General features: G+C 47.6%; 1 protein-coding gene across 1 annotated transcript in view; it reads right to left on the reverse strand.

Annotated features, from left to right (window-relative positions):
• Nucleotides 1–22,418, reverse strand: part of heatr5b (HEAT repeat containing 5B) — a 73,347-nt gene that overhangs the window by 47,702 nt on the left and 3,227 nt on the right. Inside the window, 8 exon segments of the mRNA XM_064924504.1 lie at nucleotides 4,722–4,972; nucleotides 5,745–5,900; nucleotides 10,778–10,904; nucleotides 12,247–12,369; nucleotides 15,200–15,357; nucleotides 19,207–19,378; nucleotides 19,681–19,830; nucleotides 20,057–20,165. Of these exon segments, the coding sequence (XP_064780576.1) occupies nucleotides 4,722–4,972; nucleotides 5,745–5,900; nucleotides 10,778–10,904; nucleotides 12,247–12,369; nucleotides 15,200–15,357; nucleotides 19,207–19,378; nucleotides 19,681–19,830; nucleotides 20,057–20,165 (1,246 nt within the window).

Genomic DNA, 22,418 nt, shown 5'->3' on the forward strand with positions numbered 1-22,418 from the left:
TATATAACACCAGCTAGAACAGACAGAGATTAGAGTATATACCACCAGCTAGAACAGAGAGAACAGACAGAGATTAGAGTATATAACACCAGCTAGAACAGACAGAGATTAGAGTATATACCACCAGCTAGAACAGAGAGAGATTAGAGTATATACCACCAGCTAGAACAGAGAGAGATTAGAGTATATAACACCAGCTAGAACAGAGAGAACAGAGAGAGATTAGAGTATATAACACCAGCTAGAACAGACAGAGATTAGAGTATATAACACCAGAGAGAACAGACAGAGATTAGAGTATATAACCACCAGCTAGAACAGACAGAGATTAGAGTATATAACACCAGCTAGAACAGAGAGAGATTAGAGTATATAACACCAGCTAGAACAGAGAAACAGACAGAGATTAGAGTATATAACACCAGCTAGAACAGACAGAGATTAGAGTATATACCACCAGCTAGAACAGACAGAGATTAGAGTATATAACACCAGCTAGAACAGAGAGAGATTAGAGTATATACCACCAGCTAGAACAGAGAGAACAGACAGAGATTAGAGTATATAACACCAGCTAGAACAGACAGAGATTAGAGTATATAACACCAGCTAGAACAGACAGAGATTAGAGTATATAACACCAGCTAGAACAGACAGAGATTAGAGTATATACCACCAGCTAGAACAGACAGAGATTAGAGTATATAACACCAGCTAGAACAGAGAGAGATTAGAGTATATAACACCAGCTAGAACAGACAGAGAACAGACAGAGATTAGAGTATATAACACCAGAGAGAACAGACAGAGATTAGAGTATATAACACCAGCTAGAACAGAGAGAGATTAGAGTATATAACACCAGCTAGAACAGAGAGAGATTAGAGTATATAACACCAGCTAGAACAGAGAGAACAGACAGAGATTAGAGTATATAACACCAGAGAGAACAGACAGAGATTAGAGTATATAACACCAGCTAGAACAGAGAGAGATTAGAGTATATAACACCAGCTAGAACAGAGAGAGATTAGAGTATATACCACCAGCTAGAACAGACAGAGATTAGAGTATATACCACCAGCTAGAACAGACAGAGATTAGAGTATATACCACCAGCTAGAACAGAGAGAGATTAGAGTATATACACCAGCTAGAACAGAGAGAACAGACAGAGATTAGAGTATATAACACCAGAGAGAACAGACAGAGATTAGAGTATATAACACCAGCTAGAACAGAGAGAGATTAGAGTATATAACACACCAGCTAGAACAGAGAGAGATTAGAGTATATACCACCAGCTAGAACAGAGAGAGATTAGAGTATATACCACCAGCTAGAACAGAGAGAACAGACAGAGATTAGAGTATATAACACCAGAGAGAACAGAGAGAGATTAGAGTATATACCACCAGCTAGAACAGAGAGAGATTAGAGTATATACCACCAGCTAGAACAGAGAGAGATTAGAGTATATAACACCAGCTAGAACAGAGAGAACAGAGATTAGAGTATATAACACCAGCTAGAACAGACAGAGATTAGAGTATATAACACCAGAGAGAACAGACAGAGATTAGAGTATATAACACCAGAGAGAACAGAGAGAGATTAGAGTATATAACACCAAAAGAGAACAGACAGAGATTAGAGTATATAACACCAGAGAGAACAGAGAGAGATTAGAGTATATAACACCAGAGAGAACAGAGAGAGATTAGAGTATATAACACCAGAGAGAACAGAGAAAGAGATTAGAGTATATAACACCAGAGAGAACAGAGAGAACAGACAGAGATTAGAGTATATAACACCAGAGAGAACAGAGAGAGATTAGAGTATATAACACCAGAACAGAGAGAGATTAGAGATATAACACCAGAGAACAGAGAGATTAGAGTATATAACACCAGAGAGAACAGACAGAGATTAGAGTATATAACACCAGAGAGAATAGAGAGAACAGACAGAGATTAGAGTATATAACACCAGAGAGAACAGAGAGAGATTAGAGTATATAACACCAGAGAGATTAGAGTATATAACAACAGAGTACAGAGAGAGATTAGAGTATATAACACCAGAGAGAACAGAGAGAACAGAACAGAGATTAGAGTATATAACACCAGAGAGAACAGAGAGAGATTAGAGTATATAACACCAGAGAGAGATTAGAGTATATAACACCAGAGAGAACAGAGAGAGATTAGAGTATATAACACCAGAGAGAGATTAGAGTATATAACACCAGAGAGAATAGAGAGAGATTAGAGTATATAACACCAGAGAGAACAGACAGAGATTAGAGTATATAACACCAAAAGAGAACAGACAGAGATTAGAGTATATAACACCAGAGAGAACAGAGAGAGATTAACACCAGAGTATATAACACCAGAGAGAACAGAGAGAACAGAGAGAGATTAGAGTATATAACACCAGAGAGAATAGAGAGAACAGACAGAGATTAGAGTATATAACACCAGAGAGAATAGAGAGAACAGACAGAGATTAGAGTATATAACACCAGAGAGAACAGAGAGAGATTAGAGTATATAACACCAGAGAGAACAGAGAGAGATTAGAGTATATAACACCAGAGAGAGATTAGAGTATATAACACCAGAGAGAATAGAGAGAGATTAGAGTATATAACACCAGAGAGAACAGAGAGAGATTAGAGTATATAACACCAGAGAGAACAGAGAGAGATTAGAGTATATAACACCAGAGAGAACAGAGAGAGATTAGAGTATATAACACCAGAGAGAACAGAGAGAGATTAGAGTATATAACACCAGAGAGAAGAGAGAGAGATTAGAGTATATAACACCAGAGCGAACAGAGACATTATTGGGAGGGTTCACTGTTAAAATCACACTTCATTGATGTTGTTGAAAATAAAATAAAAAATGGGATAATTTAAGTCCACAAAAAAGCGTAAAACAAACCAGGAGAACACTTTTGATGTCTGAAACATGTGGATGTTTTGGTGTAGTCCCCTTTAATTCCAGTGTTCACGTAGCAAGAGGCTGTTGTTTATCAGTGTCTGTGTAGTGGTGGAGTTTACACAACAAATACCCCATGGGTTGAATAAATGAATCATGATAATTATTCTGCCAGGTCGTCGTAAACTACTAAGTAGTTAACATTTAACTCAGAAGGTTTTTCGGGGAAGTTTTTCCACTACCAGCAAACCTTTCATTAGCATCATCGCTAACGGTTAGCGGTAGAGTCACGCACCACCTCAATGGTGGAAAAAGGACCCAACTGTCACACGTGACTAAAATACACCTTAATGGTGCTCGGAATTGGTGCTCGGGGGTAGGGGTTTGGTGCTCGGGGGTAGGGGCTTGGTGCTCGGGGGTAGGGGGAAAGTTACCCAGTAAAATACTACCTGAGTAAAACTCTTAAAAGTAGTTTGGTTTTAAATATACTGAAGTATTAAAAGTAAATATATAAATCATTTGAAATTCCATCTATTAGGCAAACTAGATGGCGCAATTATTTTTTGTTATTGGCGGATAGCCAGGGGCACACCAAGATCAGAGCAGGAAGGGATGTTCTCTTGATTAGTGTGTGAAATTGGGCCATTTTCCTGTCCTGCTAAGCATTAAAAATGTAATGAGTACTTTTGGGTGTCAGGGGAAAATGTACGGAGTAAAAAGTATATTATTTTCTTTAGGAATGCAGTGAAGTAAAATGTTTTCACAAATATAACTAGTAAAGTACAGATACCCCCCTGCACAGACAGACGGGCATCTCGTTGCCCCTTCGGCAAGTAGCAGAAAGGTCAATACGTCTAGTCGATTCCCCGCTGGGGTCAATACGTCTAGTCGATTCCCCGCTGGGGTCAATACGTCTAGTCGATCCCCCGCTGGGGTCAATACGTCTAGTCGATTCCCCGCTGGGGTCAATACGTCTAGTCGATTCCCTACGTCTAGTCGATCCCCCACTGGGGTCAATACGTCTAGTCGATTCCCCGCTGGGGTCAATACGTCTAGTCGATCCCCCACTGGGGTCAATACGTCTAGTCGATTCCCCGCTGGGGTCAATACGTCTAGTCGATTCCCCGCTGGGGTCAATACGTCTAGTCGATTCCCCGCTGGGGTCAATACGTCTAGTCGATTCCCCACTGGGGTCAATACATCTAGTCGATTCCCCACTGGGGTCAATACATCTAGTCGATTCCCTACGTCTAGTCGATTCCCCACTGGGGTCAATACATCTAGTCGATTCCCCGCTGGGGTCAATACGTCTAGTCGATTCCCCACTAGGGTCAATACGTCTAGTCGATTCCCCACTAGGGTCAATACATTTAGTCGATTCCTCACTAGGGTCAATACATTTAGTTGATTCCCCACTAGGGTCAATACATTTAGTTGATTCCCCACTAGGGTCAATACATTTAGTTGATTCCTCACTAGGGTCAATACATTTAGTTGATTCCTCACTAGGGTCAATACATTTAGTTGATTCCTCTCTAGGGTCAATACATTTAGTTGATTCCCTGCTAGGGTCAATACATTTAGTTGATTCCTCTCTAGGGTCAATACGTCTAGTCGATTCCCCGCTTGGGTCAATACATTTTATTATATTGTTGAATTGAGTTTTAATGTCTGGATTCCGTAATTCCGTCCACGTTCTCGGCATCACAAATTGGATCGGTCTCTTAGGTGTGGACCGAGGGAAATGGGTCAGACAAAACGGGTACATACCTTCCCCTTAGAATGTGGTACTCCCAGAGGACACTGGTGCACGCCGCCCAGCAGAGCAGCCACGGCGAAGCTGTAGCCGCTGACGGCCTCTGGAGAGCTCTTCAGGTTGTTGATGCGCTCCGCACAGCGCTCCAGCAGCGGAGTCAGCTGATAGGGCAGCGCCACGGCAACGCAGCGTAAACACCAGGCCGCAGCCAGACGGGCCGCCATGCTGGGGTGGAGCAGCACAGAGGAGACCGTCTCCAGGAGACCTGAGAGGTCAGGGGTCAGGGTTACTTATGACTACCCTATAATTGTATACTTGTGAGGACCTCACATTACATTATCAAGTGTGTGTGTGTGTGAATAGTACATCCAGTGTGTGTACAGTGTGTGTGTGTATAGTACATCCAGTGTGTGTGTGTGTGTGTGTGTGTATAGTACATCCAGTGTGTGTGTGTGTGTATAGTACATCCAGTGTGTGTGTGTGTGTGTGTGTGTGTGTGTGTGTGTGTGTATATCCAGTGTGTGTGTGTGTGTGTGTGTGTGTGTGTGTGTGTGTGTGTGTGTGTGTGTATAGTATATCCAGTGTGTGTGTGTGTGTGTGTGTATAGTATATCCAGTGTGTGTGTGTGTGTGTGTGTGTGTGTGTGTGTGTGTGTGTGTGTGTGTGTGTGTATAGTATATCCAGTGTGTGTGTGTGTGTGTGTGTGTGTGTGTATAGTATATCGAGTGTGTGTGTGTGTGTGTGTGTGTGTGTGTGTGTGTGTGTATAGTATATCCAGTGTGTGTGTGTGTGTGTATAGTATATCCAGTGTGTGTGTGTGTGTGTGTGTGTGTGTGTATAGTATATCCAGTGTGTGTGTGGTGTGTGTGTGTGTGTATAGTATATCCAGTGTGTGTGGTGTGTGTGTGTGTGTGTAGTATATCCAGTGTGTGTGTGGTGTGTGTGTGTGTGTGTGTGTGTGTGTGTGTGTGTGTGTGTGTATAGTATATCCTGTGTGTGTGTGTGCTGCATGGTGTGTGTTCTGTGTAATGTCCTACCAATGGAGGGTTCCTGTATGAGCGGTGAGGATGTGGCACTAAGACTCTGCACCAGGCTGCCCAGCTCTTTGAGGGCACAGACCATCACGTGTTGACTGGCAGAAACATCAGCTGCTCCTGCCTTGTTCTCTCCACTGGTGTCATTCACTACTGCCTCTGGAGCGGGAGAGGAGAGAGAAGGTGGAGGGAAGAGAGAGAGGGAGGAGGGAAGAGAGGGAGAGGGTGGAGGAGGGCAGGGCAGGAGGGAGGGAGGAGAGGGCAGGAGGAGGGAGGAGGGGAGGAGGAGGAGGAGGGGCAGGGGTGGAGAGGGCAGGAGGAGGGAAGGAGGATGGAGGAGAGGGAAGGAGGAGGCAGGAGGAGGGAGGAGAGGGAAGGAGGGGAAGGAGGAGGCAGGAGGAGGGAAGGAGGATGGAGGAGAGGGAAGGAGGGAGGAGGGAGGAGGAGGGAATGAGAGGGAAGGAGGAGGCAGGAGGAGGGAAGGAGGATGGAGTGGAGGAGAGGGAAGGAGGAGGCAGGGAGGAGGGAAGGAGGAGGGAGGAGAGAAGAGGAGAGGGGAAGGAGGGAGGAGAAGGAGGAGGGGAAGGAGGAGGGAGAGAAGAGAGAAGAAGAGAGGGAGACAGGAGAGGGAAGGAGGAAGAGGGGCCAAAGTAGTTTTGAGCACATTGTCAAGATGACTCATTTGTATTATCGTTTAATAAACTTCAAGGAATCTCTAGCTAAGGCAACCTCTGGCTAACAGGTAACAGGCAACCTCTGGCTAACAGGTAACCGGCAACCTCTGGCTAACAGGTAACCGGCAACCTCTGGCTAACAGGTAACAGGCAACCTCTGGCTAACAGGTAACCGGCAACCTCTGGTAACTAACAGGTAACAGGCAACCTCTAGCTAACAGGTAACCAACTAACAGGTAACGGGCAACCTCAAGCTAAACAGGCAACCTCTAGCTCAACAGCTAGCTAACAGGCTAACAGGCAACCTCAGGCTAACGGCTAACAGGCAACCTCAGGCTAACGGCTAACAGGCAACCTCAGGCTAACGGCTAACAGGCAACCTCAGGCTAACAGGCAACCTCTAGCTAACAGGCAACCTCTAGCTAACAGCTAAAAGGCAACCTCTAGCTAACAGGCAACCTCTAGCTAACAGGCAACCTCTAGCTAACAGGCAACCTCTAGCTAACAGGCAACCTCTAGCTAACAGCTAACAGGCAACCTCTAGCTAACAGGCAACCTCTAGCTAACAGGTAACCTCTAGCTAACAGCTAACAGGCAACCTCTAGCTAACAGGCAACCTCTAGCTAACAGGTAACAGGGACATTGTAATACATCTATATTATTATCATGCATTAGCAGTACTAAATATCAGCATTAAGACAGACAGCACAAAGGTCTGAGGATTCATCATCACCGGGACATTTAATGAACCCACATCAAATATGGCTGGGAGTTTGCATCAAATAGGACATCTGCCATGGTTTCTCTGCTGGCGAAAGATCGGCAAGACATCTGGATTTATGAAATGTATTGGCTTTAATAGATACGTTTTCCCCTCTTACTTTAGTCTCATTCGAGACGGTTCCTATGATGAATTAAAACCCTCAGAGCTCAGTAGGTTGAAATGATGTTGTTTTCTATGATATACAGTACTAGTGGGTCCTGTGTGGCTCAGTCGGTAGAGCATGGCGCTTGCAACGCCAAGCGTCGTGGGTTCGATTCCCGCTGGGGCCACCCATATGTAAAAAAAAAAAAAAAAAGTAGTGGCCCCAGCCGACTTGTAAGTCGCTTTGGACAAAAGCGTCTGCTAAATGGGATATATTTTTTATATATTTATTTATATATTTAGTCAAAAGTTTGGACACACCTACTCATTCAAGGGTTCTTTATTTTTACTATGTTCTACATTGTAGAATAATAGTGAAGACATCACAACTATGAAATAACACATATGGAATCATGTAGGAACCAAAAAAGTGATAAAACAAAATATATTTTAGACCCTTTGCCTTGATGACAGCTTTGCACACATGTAGTAACCAAAACAAGTGTTAGTCAAATCAACATATTTTTTATATTTTAGTAGCAACCCTTTGCCTTGATGATAGCTTTGTTCTCTTGGCATTCTCTCAACCAGCTTCACCTGGAATGCTTTTCCAACAGTCTTGAAGGAGTTCCCACATGTGCTGAGCACTTGTTGGCTGCTTTTCCTTCACTCTGCGAGCCAACTCATCCCAAACCATCTCAATTGGGTTGAGGTCAGGTGATTGTGGAGGCCAGGTCATCTGATGCAGCACTCTCCTTCTTGGTCAAATAGCCCTTACACAGCCTGGAGGGTCATTGTCGTGTTGAAAAACAAATGATAGTCCCACTAAACCCAAACCAGATGGGATGGTGTATCACTGCAGAATGCTGTGGTGGCCATGCTGGTTAAGTGTGCCTTGAATTCTAAATAAATCCCACAGTGTCACCAGCAAAGCACCCCCACACCATCACACCTCCTCCTAGATGCTTCATGGTGGGAACCACACATGCAGAGATCATCCATTCACCTACTCTGCATCTCACAAAGACACGGCGGTTGGAACCAAAAATCTCAAATTTAGACTCATCAGACCAAAGGACAAATTTCCACCAGTCTAATGTCCATTGCTCGTGTTTCTTGGCCCAAGCAAGTCTCTTCTTCTTATTGGTGTCCTTTAGTAATGGTTTCTTTGCAGCAATTAGACCATGAAGGCCTGATTCATTGAGTCTTCTCTGAACAGTTGATGTTGAGATGTGTCTGTTACTTTATTTGGGCTGGTAACTCTAATACATTTATCCTCTCCTTTCCTGTGGCGGTCCTCATGAGAGACAGTTTCATCATAGCGCTGGATGGTTTTATCGACCTCACTTGAAGAAACTTAAAAAGTTATTCAAATGTTCCACATTGACCGACCTTCATGTCTTAAAGTAGTGATGGACTGTCGTTTCTCTTTGCTTATTTGAGCTGTTCTTGCCATAATATGGATTTGGTATTTTACCAAATAGGGCTATCTTCTGTAATCCACCCCTACCTTGTCACAACACAACTAATTGGCTCAAACACAGGCAAAGGGTGGCTACTTTGAATAATCTCAAAAATAAAATATATTTTGATTTGTTTAACGCTTTTTTGGTTACTACATGATTCCATATGTGCTATTTCAAAGTTTACAATGTAAAAAAATAGTAACAAAATGAAGAAAACCCCTGGAATGAGAAGGTGTGTCCAAACTTTGGACAGGTACTGGAGTAGAAAGATGGCCAGTTGACACCGACAGTTGACACAGAAGGTTTCAGAGGGAATCACAGAGTAAGAATCTGGAGGTTATTTTGTAAAAAAAAAAAAAAAAAAAAAAAAAAAAAAGTGATGATGATGACAGGATGGAGTAATTCCAACACCAAATGATGTCACACACAAAAAGACCAATTAGTTCATGTTTGTTTTGCTTTTTATAAAAGCTCCCCATGGGGGATAAAAGGTTTGCTTTTGCTGAGTGTGTGAGTTAATTGGTTAATTGCTTTTCATCTCTATAACAAGGTCATGTGATATACTTTTTACAGGTTAGCAGGGTATAGTTACACTATAGGGAGTGTGCAATGGCAACTGAGTTGCACAATTTCAGCAACTTTGTGAAAACTTCGTGAAAATCCCTGGTTTTCCAGAAATCCTGGTTGGAATATTACAGGGGAAGGAAGAAGAAAATTAGGAATCCTCCAACCAAGATTTTCTGGAAACACAAGGAATTCTGGGAGAGTTGCCCTATCTACTGTACATATATTAAAGCCAGACTCAGATCCAAATAAAATGCCCCCCCCCCCTGGTTTAAAACATCTTGAACTGTATAGATCAGGGGTGGGCAACGCCAGTCCTCGAGGGCCTGATTGGTAGAACACATCTTCTCCATCCCTAGAAAACACAGCTGATTAATCACATCGCATTCCAAACTGAAGATCATGATTAGGTGATTATTGTTGTCAGGTGTGTTAGCTGGGGCAAAACTGTGACACCAAATCAGGCCCCCGAGGACTGGAGTTGCCCACCCCTGGTCTACGGTGTCTGGGATGATGGAGTTGATGCGTGCCATAACCAGCCTTTTAAAGCACTTCATGACTACAGATGTGACTGCTACAGGGTGGTAGAGTCATGTCAGGCCCCCGAGGACTGGAGTTGTTGACATGACGTCTGTCCTGGGTTTGTTTTGTCGCCCCGACAGTTTGATATTTCATAATCACTTAATAACATGAGATTTACAGAGTCTGTCTTTAATGGGTTATAATCTCTATAGTAGTAGCAGTAAAATGTTAGTCTCATTCTGGAAAAAGCTGTGATGCATCCAAAATGGCACCCTATTCCCTAGTGTACCACCCACAGGGCTCTATGGGGCTCCACATAGAAAGTAAGGGACCATTTGAGATGCATAAGGCCCTAGCATGGCTGGAGAGGAGGCTAGTATGATGTAAGAAAATGTCAATACCAGCAGAACTGTGCCTCCGAGCAGAGGTAAGAGCTGAGATGAGAAAAAGAAGAACAAATGAGAGAGAGAGAGAGAGAGAGAGACAGAGAGAGACAGAGAGAGAACAGGTGAGAGAGAACAGGAGAGAGAACAGGAGAGAGAGAGAGAGAGAGAGAGAGAGAGAGAGAGAGAGAGATCAGTGGAGTCAGAGGATGAGCAGAGCAAGCAAAAAGCCCACACAACAAAAGCACACCCACTCCAAAATGAGAGATGGAAAAACAGAAACAAAAAGGCTTGTGTGTTGGAAAACCCCAACTTCCACTTAGTCAATGGGAGACTGGACCTAAGTTGAAGTTGGTGTTTGACCCTTTACAAAAGTACAAATTGTGAGAAAACAAGAAAGAAAAAGAATCAAAAGTAAAATCATAAGAAATTAGGATCAAATTAAACAAATTAAATGAAGTATATCTTAAATTATGAGAACTAAAACGCAATAATAAGGTGGATGTGTACTTACTCTGTAAAGCTCTGAACCGTGAAATCTCCCCCCCATCTATCTCCTTACCCACAGCCCTCATCTGTTTACTGATAGCCTGGCAGATGTCTTTCCCCGCAGCGATCTGGGCCTTCTCCCCTAGCAGCCCCCCCAGAGTGGAGCGCAGCATGAACGACACACAGCGACGGGAGTACACCTGTTAACACACACACACACACACACACACACCTTTAGTGTTAACACACACACACACACACACACACACACACGCACACAGAAAGAGTACATCCTTAGCTTAGCTCATCACTAAGCTTAGGACCCTGGGACTAAACACCTCCCTCTGCAACTGGATCCTGGACTTCCTGACTGGCCGCACCCAGGTGATGAGGGTAGGTAACAACACATCTGCCACGCTGATCCTCAACATGGGGGCCCCCCAGGGGTGCGTGCTCAGTCCCCTCCTGTACTCCCTGTACACCCACGACTGCACAGCCAGGCATGACTCCACCATCATTAAGTTTACTGATGACAACAGTGGTAGGCCTGATCACCGACAATGACGAGACAGTCTATAGGGAGGAGGTCAGAGACCTGGCCGGGTGGTGCCAGAATAACAACCTATCGCTCAACGTAACCAAGACTAAGGAGATGATTGTGGATTACAGGAAAAGGAGGACAGAGCACACCATCATTCTCCACGACGGGGCTGTAGTGGAGCAGGTTGAGAGCTTCAAGTTCCTTGGTGTCCACATCACCAACAAACTAGAATGGTCCAAACACACCAAGACAGTCGTGAAGAGGGCACGACAAAGCCTATCCCCCTCAGAAAGCGACAAAGATTTGGCATGGGTACTCAGATCCTCAAAAGGTTCTACAGCTGCACCATCGAGAGCCACTGGTTGCATCACTACCTGGTATGACAACTGCTCGGCCTCTGACCGCAAGGCACTACAGAGGGTAGTGCATATGGCCCAGTACATCACTGGGGCAAAGCTGCCTGCCATCCAGGACCTCTAGACCAGGCGGTGTCAGAGGAAGGCCCTAATAATTGTCAAAGACCCCAGCCACCCCAGTCATAGTCTGTTCTCTCTGCTACCGCATGGCAAGCGGTACCGGAGTGCCAAGTCTAGGACAAAAAGGCTTCTCAACAGTTTTTGCCCCCATATATAGCCCCTCTACTGTAATTATTCACTGTTATTTACTTCTTTATGTATATGAGTTGAAAATGCCATGGAAACCCATGTAACTTGTATTTCTCATTCGGTACATGAGAATTTAACGGTAAAAGTTATTTTTATGTGTACTATGTCATCACACACAGTCTTTTATCTGCAAAAAGTAAGTTTGATGAAAACACACCAACAGTAGGAAATGTAATGTTTTATGCAGATTTTAGAATATATATATATATGCTAACATGCTAACTTCCCTAGCATGGACAGCATAATGCTATGTGATTTTCATTGAAAACTCCCATAGCAATAGTTATGCTAACACAATGCTAACTTCCCTAGCATAGACAGCATAATGCTACTCACCGCCTCCACGTGTGTCTGGGTGGCCCGCGGGTGGCTGACCAGGTCCAGGACATGGGACAGGAACGTGGCAAAGTTCCGCTCCAGCCACTGGCCGCCCAGCGTGGTCACGAATACAACATATGCCTATTGGAGGAGAGAAGGAACATTACACGATTACATTATCACCTTATTATGAATGGTTATAACACCATCATCAACTTGTTATGAATGGTTATAACACCATCACCACCTTGTTATAACACCATCACCCCCTTGCTATAACCACCATCATCAACTTGTTATAACACCATCACCACCTTGCTATAACACCATCACCACCTTGTTATAACACCATCACCACCTTGTTATAACACCATCACCACCACCATCACCACCCCCCCCACCCAATATCGCTACCACCCCAATATCCACACACCCCCCAATATCGCCGGTACCACCCCAATATCGCCGTACCACCCCCCCAATATCACCATCAATATCGCACCACACACCCCCAATAATCGCCCGGTTATAATCACCATCACCACCTTGTTATCGCCCCGGTACCACACCCCCCCAATCACCACCTTGTTATATCCACCATCACCCCCCAATATCGGTACCACACACACCCCCCAATATCGCCCGGTACCACACACCCACCCCCAATATCGCCCGGTACCACCCCAATATCGCCGTACCACCACCCACCACCCCCCAATATCGCCGGTACCACCACCCCCCCCCATTATCCCCCCAATACCACAATATCGCCGGTACCACCACCCCCAATATCGCCCGGTACCACACCCCGGTCCACACCCCCAATATCGCCCGGTACCACACACCCCCAATATCACCACCCCCCCCAATATCGCCCCGGTACCAAAATCGCCGGTACACACCCCCCAATATCGCCCCGGTACCACACACATCGCCCCCCCCAACATCCCCAATAACATCGCGGTACCGGTACCACACACACACCCCCCAACATCGGCGGTACCACACACACAACATCGGCGGTACCAATACACGCCCGGTACCACACACACACCCCCACATCGGCGGTGCCCCACACACCCCCAACATCGGGGTACCACACACCCCCCAACATCGGCGGTACCACACACACACCCCAACATCGGCGTATACACCCCCCCCCAACATCGGCGGTACCACACACCCCCCCAACATCGGCGGTACCACCCACCCCCCAACATCCGGTACCACCCCCCCCAATATCGGCGGTACCACCACCACCACCCCCCCCCCCCAATATCGCGGTACCACACCCCCCCCAACAATATCGGTACCACACCCCCCAATATCGCCGGTACCACACCCCCCCAATATCGGCGGTACCACACCCCCCCCAATACCACACACCCCCCAATATCGGCGGTACCACCCCCCCCCAATATCGCCGGTACCACACAACCCCCCACAATATCGCCGGTACCACACACCCCCCAACATCGCCGGTAATATCGCCGTACCACACACCCCAATATCGGCGGTACCACACCCCCCCAACATCGGTACCACACACATCGGCCCACACCCCCCCCATATCGGCGGTACCACACCCCCCCCAATATCGGCGGTACCCCACCCCCCCCAATATCGGCGGTCCCACCCCCCAACATCCGGTACCACCCCCCAATATCGGCCCACACCCCCCAACATCGGTACCACACACCCCCCCCCCAACATCGGCGGTACCACACCCCCCCCAATATCGGCGGTACCACCCCCCCCCCCCAATATCGGCGGTACCACACCCCCCAATATCGGCGGTACCACACCCCCCCAATATCGGCGGTACCACACCCCCCCCAATATCACTGGTACCACACACCCCCAATATCGGGGTACCACACCCCCCAACATCCCCCACACCCCCCAACATCGCCCACACAACATCGCTGGTACCACACACCCCCCAACATCGCTGGTACCACACACATCCCCCCCCCCAATATCGCCGGTACCACACACCCCCCAACATCACTGGTACCACACCCCCCCCCCATCGGGCGGTACCACACACCCCCAACCATCGTGTACCACACACCCCCCCCCCAACATCGATACACACACCATCCTGTCTGACTCGCCGGTACACACACACCCCCCAACATCGCCGGTACCACACACCCCCCCCAACATCGTGTTTGACCACACCCCCCCAACATCGCCGGTACCACACACCCCCCAACATCGCCGGTACCACACACCCCCCCCAACATGTCTGACTGTACCACAACCCCCCAACATCGCCGTACCACACACCCCCCAACATCGCCGGTACCACACACCCCCAACATCGGGTACCACACACCCCCCCAAGCATCGTCTGACCCCCCAACATCGCCGGCACCACACCAACATCGCCGGTACCACACACCCCCAACATCGCCGTGTACCACACACCCCCCAACATCGCCCCCACACACCCCCCCCATTGAGCCACACACCCCCCAACATCTGACTGGGTACCACACACACCCCCACCACTCACACCCCCATCGCCGGTACCACACCCCCCCAATATCGGTACCACACAATATCGCACCACCATATCGCGTGTTATCGCCGGTACCACACCCCCCCAATATCGCTGTATCACTGGTACTATCACTGGTACCACACCCCCACCCCCCAATATCACTGGTACCACTCCCCCGGTACCACACACCAACCAGCGTGTTTGAGGGGATCAGATTGAGCTGTCTGACTGGGCAGAACCACTCCTCTTCATCACAGAATGATCAGTTACTGGGGATGAAGTCAGAAGGTGAATTCACCAATTTCTCTGGATAAGAGCGTCTGCTAAATGACTTAAATGTAAATGTAATGAATGTGATGTGTAGATCTGTGATTCGACAGTCGGACAGCGATGTCGTCCATCTCAAACAAGCACATTATTATTATTCAACAACCTACCCAAACGGGAGGGCCTTCTACGTACCTGTGTGACTCCCACCCGCACCTCCCTGCTGACAGAGCCCCCTCCCTTCAGCATCTCCCCCCCGCTCTTCAGGAAGCCAGACCCCCCCCTTAGGAAGCCTGTAGCCATCAGCTCCAACACCTCGTCTAGCGTGGCACGTTTCACATTCTGACGCATCACTAGAGGAGACGGTAACATAGCAGAGAGACAGAGGTCAGGGGGGGGACCAGTGATATTGGTTAAGCACAGGGTTTGGAGGGCTCTGAGATGTGATCGTCAGTCAGCACAGGGTTTGGAGGGCTCTGAGATGTGATCGTCAGTCAGCACAGGGTTTGGAGGGCTCTGAGATGTGATCGTCAGTCAGCACAGGGTTTGGAGGGCTCTGAGATGTGATCGTCAGTCAGCACAGGGTTTGGAGGGCTCTGAGATGTGATCGTCAGTCAGCACAGGGTTTGGAGGGCTCTGAGATGTGATCGTCAGTCAGCACAGGGTTTGGAGGGCTCTGAGATGTGATCGTCAGTCAGCACAGGGTTTGGAGGGCTCTGAGATGTGATCGTCAGTCAGCACAGGGTTTGGAGGGCTCTGAGATGTGATCGTCAGTCAGCACAGGGTTTGGAGGGCTCTGAGATGTGATCGTCAGTCAGCACAGGGTTTGGAGGGCTCTGAGATGTGATCGTCAGTCAGCACAGGGTTTGGAGGGCTCTGAGATGTGATCGTCAGTCAGCACAGGGTTTGGAGGGCTCTGAGATGTGATCGTCAGTCAGCACAGGGTTTGGAGGACTCTGTTTGTGAATGTTAATATAGTCTATAACCTAGAATGAAATACACAAGGAACATGGAAACACCGCAGCATTAGGAAAGCACCACTTCTGCAGCTTCAAAATGACTGAGACATATTTTAATAATGAGTAAGACATATTTTATTAATGAGTAAGACATGAGGTAATCATGTAACTCTTGACATCCAGATCCTTTTCTTGTGTAGTAACTTTCATTATTACAATAACATTGCTACATGGGTAATTATATATTTATTACACAGGCACAAGAACAGTTTAATGTTAAGTGTTACTAAGGATGCTAACCGTGACAAAATATGGCTATTAGGTGTTGAATGGAAACTAAATACCCAAAAACTGTTTTCTTGAATAAACGAGAGCCAAGGCTGGAGGAAAACCATGAATAAACTAGAGCCAAGGCTGGAGGAAAACCATGAATAAACGAGAGCCAAGGCTGGAGGAAAACCATGAATAAACGAGAGCCAAGGCTGGAGGAAAACCATGAATAAACGAGAGCCAAGGCTGGAGGAAAACCATGAATAAACGAGAGCCAGGGCTGGAGGAAAACCATGAATAAACTAGAGCCAAGGCTGGAGGAAAACCATGAATAAACTAGAGCCAAGGCTGGAGGAAAACCATGAATAAACGAGAGCCAAGGCTGGAGGAAAACCATGAATAAACTAGAGCCAAGGCTGGAGGAAAACCATTTTAGTCTGTAGTCAGAGTAAACTATCCATGTCAAGATGTAATAGCGGAGTTCCCCAACCCATTATAAAATAAATATAAAACATTATAATTCAAAATAAAATATTTCATATTATTCATTGTTACATGTACAGTACATTCAGAAAGTATTCAGACCCCTTGACTTTTTCCACATTTTGTTATGTTACAGCCTTATTCTAAAATTGAATAAAAATATGTTTTTCCTCATTAATTTACACACAACACCCAATAATGACATCACAATACCCCATAATGACATCACAATACCCCATAATGACATCACAATACCCCATAATGACAAAGCCAAAACCAGTTGGTTTGAAATGTTTCAAAATAAAAACAACTGAAATATCACTTTTTTAGTTATTCAGACCCTTAACTCAGTACTTTGTTTGAAGCACCTTTGGTAGCGATTACAGCCTTGAGTCTTCTTGGGTATGACGCTACAAGATCGGGTTCAAGTCCGGGCTCTGGCAAGGCCACTCATGGACATTCAGAGATTTGTCCCAAAGCCACTCCTGCGTTGTCTTGGCTGTGTGCTTAGGGTCGTTGTCCTGTTGGAAGGTGAACCTTCCCCCCAGTCTGAGATGCTGAGCGCTCTGGAGCAGGTTTTCATCAAGGATCTCTCTGTACTTTGCTCGGTTCATCTTTCCCTCGATCCTGACTAGTCTCCCAGTCCCTGCCACTGAAAAACATCCCCACAGCATGACGCTCCCACCACCATGCTTGGCATTAAGACCAAAGAGTTAATCCGTGGTGTCATCAGACCAGAGAATCTTGTTTCTCATGGTCTGAGTCCTTTAGGTACCTTTTGGCAAACTCCAAGCAGGCTGTCATGTGGCTTTTACTGAGGAGTGGCTTCCATCTGGCCACTCTATCATAAAGGTCTGATTGGTGGAGTGCTGCAGAGATGGTTGTTCTCCCATCTCAACAGAGGAACTCTGGAGCTCTGTCAGGTCAGATTCTTGGTCACCTCTCTGACCAAGGCCCTTCTCCCCCGATTGCTCAGTTTGGCCGGGCGGACAGCTCTAGGAAGAGTCTTGGTGGTTCCAAACATCTTCCATTTAAGAATGATGGAGGCCACTGTGTTCTTGGGGACCTTCAATGCTGCAGACATTTTCTTGGTACCCTTCCCCAGATCTGTGCCTCAACACAATCCTGTCTCGGAGCTCTACGGACAATTCCTTCGACCTCATGACTTGGTTTTTGCTCTGACATGCACTGCCAACTGTGGGTCCTTATATAGACAGGTGTGTGCCTTTCCAAATCATGTCCAATCAATTGAATTTACCACAGGTGGACTCCAATCAAGTTGCAGAAACATCTCAAGGATGATCAATGGAAACAGGATGCACCTGAGCTCAATTTCGAGTCTCATAGCAAACTGTCTGAATACTTGAAACATATTTACATTTCTGTTTTTAAATCATTTGCAAAATTGTCTAAAAACCTCTTTTGCATTGTCATTGTGTGTGTGATATGATTGATGTATACTGAAAAACTCATTATTCACTGGGATCTCAATTTGGGATCTCAGAATAAGGGGATCTCATATCTCAACCCCCCCCCCCACCTCGCACTGGGATCTCACCCCCCCCCCCACCTCGCAATCTCAACTCCCCCTCCCCGCCCTCACCCTTGGGATCTCACTGGGATCTCAACCCCCACCCCCCCTCACACTGGGATCTCAACCCCCCCCACCTCTGGGATCTCGACACTGGGATCTCAACCCCCCCCCTCAACTGGGATCTCCCCCCCCCCCACCTCACATCTGGGATCTCAACCTCTACCCCCCCCCCACCTCGCACTGGGATCTCAACCCCCCCCACCTCACACTGGGATCTCAACCCCCCCGCCTCACACTGGGATCTCAACCCCCCCACACCGGGATCTCAACCCCCCCCTCACCGGGATCTCAACCCCCCACCTCACACTGGGATCTCAACCCCCCCGCCTCACACTGGGATCTCAACCCTCACACTGGGATCTCAACCCCCCCCACCTCACACTGGGAACTCAACCCCCACACACCCCCCCTCACACTGGGATCTCAACCCCCCCCCCACCTCACACTGGGAACCCCACCCCCCACCTCACACTGGGACTCAACACCCCCCCTGATCTCAACCCCCCGACCCATCTCAGACACTGGAGCCCACTGGGATCGACACTGGGATCTCATCCCAACGATCTCAACCCCCCGACACCATCAGAGAGCTCCCCCCCCCCTCGATCATTATCAACACTGATCTCAACCACCCCGACCCATCAGAGAGCCCCCTCCCACTGGGATCTCAACCCCCCACCTCCCACTCACCTCGACATTATCAACGATCTCAACCCCCCCCCCTCACCCATCAGAGAGCTCCCCCCCCACCTCGACATTATCAACGAGACCCATCAGAGAGCCCCTTGATGAATCCCACAGCAGATGAATACACTGTTATTGGCTCTGGATAAGAGCGCCAGCTAAATGACTCACATGTCAAACCTCACAAAGGAAACCACGTTAGAGCTCCTAACCTGCAGCTTGTTTGGGCATCAGGGCCGTGGCCATGACGGTTCCTAGTAGTTTGGATACGGCTACCCTCACTCCATAGTTTGATCCTTCCAGGGCCTTGAAGCACAGAGTAGCTACGTTCTCCAGCTCGGTGGTCCACATGAATACAGCCTCATTCTGCAGCTCTAGCAGACACTACAGACAGAGAGGATAGAGTGAGAGAAAGAAAGAGCGAGACAGAAAGAGAGACAGAGAGACCGAGTTAATCGTTAGATCCTTCCAGGGCCTTGAAGCACAGAGTAGATACGTTCCCCAGCTATGTGGACCACTTGAATGCGCCAGCCTCTCCCGCCGAACGATGACCATCGCCTCTCCCGCCCGGCCGATGGTCATCGTTCTCCCGCCCGGCCGATGGTCATCGTTCTCCCGCCCGGCCGATGGTTATCATTATATCGGAGCCCTTTCACAATGTGGACTGTTGCACAGTATTCACTAACCTTAGCCACAGCACAGCGCACAGCCATGGAGCGGTCTGTGAGTAGGGAACGAGCGTTCTTATAGATGTCTCTATGGCAAGAGGCTGCTGCTCCACCAAGACCATTCAACACCTTCTGTAGACTGAGTAGAATCTCACTACGACCCTGGGACTGGAGACAGAGGGGAGGGATAAGAGAGAGAGAGGAGGAGGAGAGGATGAGAGGGGAGATATGAGACAGAGAGGTGAGATATGAGAGGGGAGGGGATGAGAGAGGGGAGGGGATGAGAGAGAGGAGGGGATGAGAGAGAGGAGGGGATGAGAGAGAGGAGGGGATGAGAGAGAGGAGGGGATGAGAGAGAGGAGGGGATGAGAGAGAGGACCAGGGAAGCCCTTACCTCTGCAGTCTTCAGTGCTTTCAGCATGTTGGTGATGGTGTCGGGAAAGGAGCTTCCCAGCATCCTCCCCATCTTCTCATAGAAGGACCCAACACAGGCCACAGCAGCTCTGCAAAACAAACCACGAAGAGCCGAGGAGTTCATTACCACTCAATTATAGACTGGAAGCTATTCTTTACCCTCTCAGACAGACAGACAGTACCCGGGTCAGACAGACAGACAGTACCCCGGTCAGACAGACAGTAGCCTCCACTCTTCTGGTAAGGCGTTCCACTAGATGTAGGAACATTGCTGCTATAACAGCCTCCACTCTTCTGGGAAGGCTTTCCACTAGATGTTGGATCATTGCTGCTATAACAGCCTCCACTCTTCTGGGAAGGCGTTCCACTAGATGTAGGAACATTGCTGCTATAACAGCCTCCACTCTTCTGGGAAGGCTTTCCACTAGATGTAGGAACATTGCTGCTATAACAGCCTCCACTCTTCTGGGAAGGCTTTCCACTAGATGTTGGAACATTGCTGCTATAACAGCCTCCACTCCTCTGGGAAGGTTTTCCACTAGAAGTTGGAACATTGCTGCTATAACAGCCTCCACTCCTCTGGGAAGGTTTTCCCCTAGATGGAGGAACATTGCTGCTATAACAGCCTCCACTCTTCTGGGAAGGCGTTCCACTAGATGTAGGAACATTGCTGCTATAACAGCCTCCACTCTTCTGGGAAGGCTTTCCACTAGATGTAGGAACATTGCTGCTATAACAGCCTCCACTCTTCTGGGAAGGCTTTCCACTAGATGTAGGAACATTGCTGCTATAACAGCCTCCACTCTTCTGGTAAGGCGTTCCACTAGATGTAGGAACATTGCTGCTATAACAGCCTCCACTCTTCTGGGAAGGCGTTCCACTAGATGTTGGATCATTGCTGCTATAACAGCCTCCACTCTTCTGGGAAGGCGTTCCACTAGATGTAGGAACATTGCTGCTATAACAGCCTCCACTCTTCTGGGAAGGCTTTCCACTAGATGTAGGAACATTGCTGCTATAACAGCCTCCACTCTTCTGGGAAGGCTTTCCACTAGATGTTGGAACATTGCTGCTATAACAGCCTCCACTCCTCTGGGAAGGTTTTCCCCTAGATGGAGGAACATCGCTGCGGGGACTGATGTGTTATGATGCCAGGATCGCAGTCGGCTTTCCAATTCATCCCAAAGTTGTTCGATGGGCTTTAAAAAAAAATGTTTAACCTTTATTTAACTAGAAAAGTCAGTTAAGAACAAATTATTTTCAATGACGGCCTAGGAACGGTGGGTTAACTGCCTGTTCAGGGGCAGAACGACAGATTTGTACCTTGACAACTCGGGGGTTTGTGCTTGCAACCTTACGGTTACTAGTCCAACGCTCTAACCACGAGGCTACCCTGCTGCCGCCCCAGGTCAGGGCCAGTCAAGTTCTTCCACACCGATCTCGACAAACCATTTCTGTATGGACCTCGCTATGTGCACAGGGGCATTGTCATGCTGAAACAGGAAAGGGCCTTCCCCAAACTGTTGCCACGAAGTTGGAAGCACAGAGTCGTCTAGAATGTCATTGTACGCTGTAGCGTTAAGATTTCCCTTCACTGGAACTAAGGGCCCTACCCCGAACCATGAAAAACAGCCCCAGACCATTATTCCTCCTCCAAACTTTACAGTTGGCACTATTGATTGGGGCAGGTACTGTTCTCCTGCCATCCGCCAAACCCAGATAAGTCCGTCGGACTGCCAGATGGTGAAGTGTGATTTATCACTCCAGAGAACGTGTTTCCACTGCTCCAGAGTCCAATGGTGGGGATCTTTCCACCACTCCAGCCGACGCTTGGCATTGTGACTGGTGATCTTAGACTTGTGTGCAGCTGCCATGGAAACCCATTTCATGAAGCTCCGGACTAACAGTTATTGTGCTGACGTTGCTTCAAGAGACAGTTTGGAACTCAGTAGTGAGTGTTGCAACTGAAGACAGATTATTTTTATACGCTACGTGCTTCATCACTCGGCGGTCCCACTCTGTGAGTTTGTGTGGCCTACCACTTCGCGGCTGAGCCGTTGTTGCTCCAAGATGTTTCCACTTCACAAAGCAGCACTTACAGTTGACCTGGGCAGCTCTAGCAGGGCTGAAATTTGACAAACTGACACGTTGAGCAGGTGGCATCCTATGACGGTGCCACGTTGAAAGTCACTGAGCTCTTCTGTAAGGCCGTTCTACTGCCAATGTTTGTCTATGGAGATTGCATGGCTGTCTGCTCGATTTTATACACCTGTCAGCAACGGGTGTGGCTGAAATAGCCGAATCCACTAATTTGAAGGGGTGTCCACATACTTTTGTTTGTA

Source organism: Oncorhynchus masou, chromosome 18 (assembly GCF_036934945.1).
Source record: "Oncorhynchus masou masou isolate Uvic2021 chromosome 18, UVic_Omas_1.1, whole genome shotgun sequence".
In the NCBI taxonomy this organism is placed as follows: domain Eukaryota; kingdom Metazoa; phylum Chordata; class Actinopteri; order Salmoniformes; family Salmonidae; genus Oncorhynchus; species Oncorhynchus masou.